Here is a 967-nt window from a genome sequence, read left to right as displayed (position 1 = left end):
TCGCGCCCCAGCGCCGCCGCGCTCCCGGGAGGGCCCTGCTGCTGCCGGGGAGAAGGGGGGGGAGAGGGGAGAGGGAGGTCAGGCGGGCGCGCTGCAGGGACGCCCCGTCCAGGAGGGCTTGGCCAGCGGGCGTCCCGTCGAGGACAGCCACCAAACCTCGGGATCTCCGGGGGGTGTCTGTGTTTGCTTTAGGATCGTCCTGCGCAAACCTTTGGTCTCCCCCCCCCTCCAGTTTGGGGTCACCTCGAGAAGGGTCTTTGGGGTGGGAAACAGGGCGGCTGGGGGCGAAGGAGGGGCCCTTCCCGCAGAAAGACCTCCCCTGCGGATCTTCTGAGCGCACGTCGAAGAATGCCCCAGCCCTCTTGGGAGGGGAGAGACGGGAGGTGGTTGGGGAAAGGGGGTGGGGGCTTTGGACAGGATCCACACACCCCCTTCCTACCTGCATGCCTTTTGGAGGGGGGCGCCCCATCGGAAAATAGTTCCCTTTTCTACATCCCCACGCAGGAACACACACACACACCCGTCTGGTATTCTATGTAGGGCCCGTCCTCCCCCCCCCAAACGGCCGGGGGGGGGGGGTGTTTCAAAGACGGGGAGGGCCCCTGCCCGCGCTGTGGACTCACCGCCGCTAGGTGTCGCCCGCCGGCCGCCCTCGACCGGCTCAGCAGCCCAGGCCGCTCATAGTGCCGATGCGGTCTAGCTTGAGGCCGAAGCAGCCCTTGGAGAGGCCCTTCTTGGAGAGGCCCTTCAGGCGCCGCGAACCTCCGCCGCCGCCTCCACCGCCTCCTCCGCCGCCGCCGCCGGCGTGATGCTCCGGGTGCATGAGCCGCGCCCAGCCCGCCCGGGCCTGCTTGGTGTCGGTGCGCAGGTCGCGCATCAGTCGCGACGACGACGACGATGAGTTGCCCCGCGGCTGCTGCTGCTGCTGCTGCTGCTGCTGCGACCCGGCGCCCGCCTTGGTGCCGCC

General features: G+C 69.6%; 1 protein-coding gene across 1 annotated transcript in view; it reads right to left on the bottom strand.

Annotated features, from left to right (window-relative positions):
* NPPC (natriuretic peptide C) overlaps positions 1–967 on the bottom strand; it is a 16,531-nt gene that overhangs the window by 14,114 nt on the left and 1,450 nt on the right. Inside the window, exon 2 of the mRNA XM_015408643.1 lies at positions 624–955. Within this exon, the coding sequence (XP_015264129.1) occupies positions 662–955 (294 nt within the window). The 3' untranslated portion in view covers positions 624–661. The remainder of the gene's footprint in view (positions 1–623; positions 956–967) is intronic.

The sequence above is a fragment of the Gekko japonicus genome, unplaced genomic scaffold, assembly GCF_001447785.1.
Source record: "Gekko japonicus isolate JY-2015 unplaced genomic scaffold, Gekko_japonicus_V1.1 scaffold1891, whole genome shotgun sequence".
Classification (NCBI taxonomy): Eukaryota; Metazoa; Chordata; class Lepidosauria; order Squamata; family Gekkonidae; genus Gekko; species Gekko japonicus.
The sequence above is the reverse complement of the archived record's forward strand: the minus strand, read 5'-3'. Positions and strand labels throughout refer to the sequence as shown.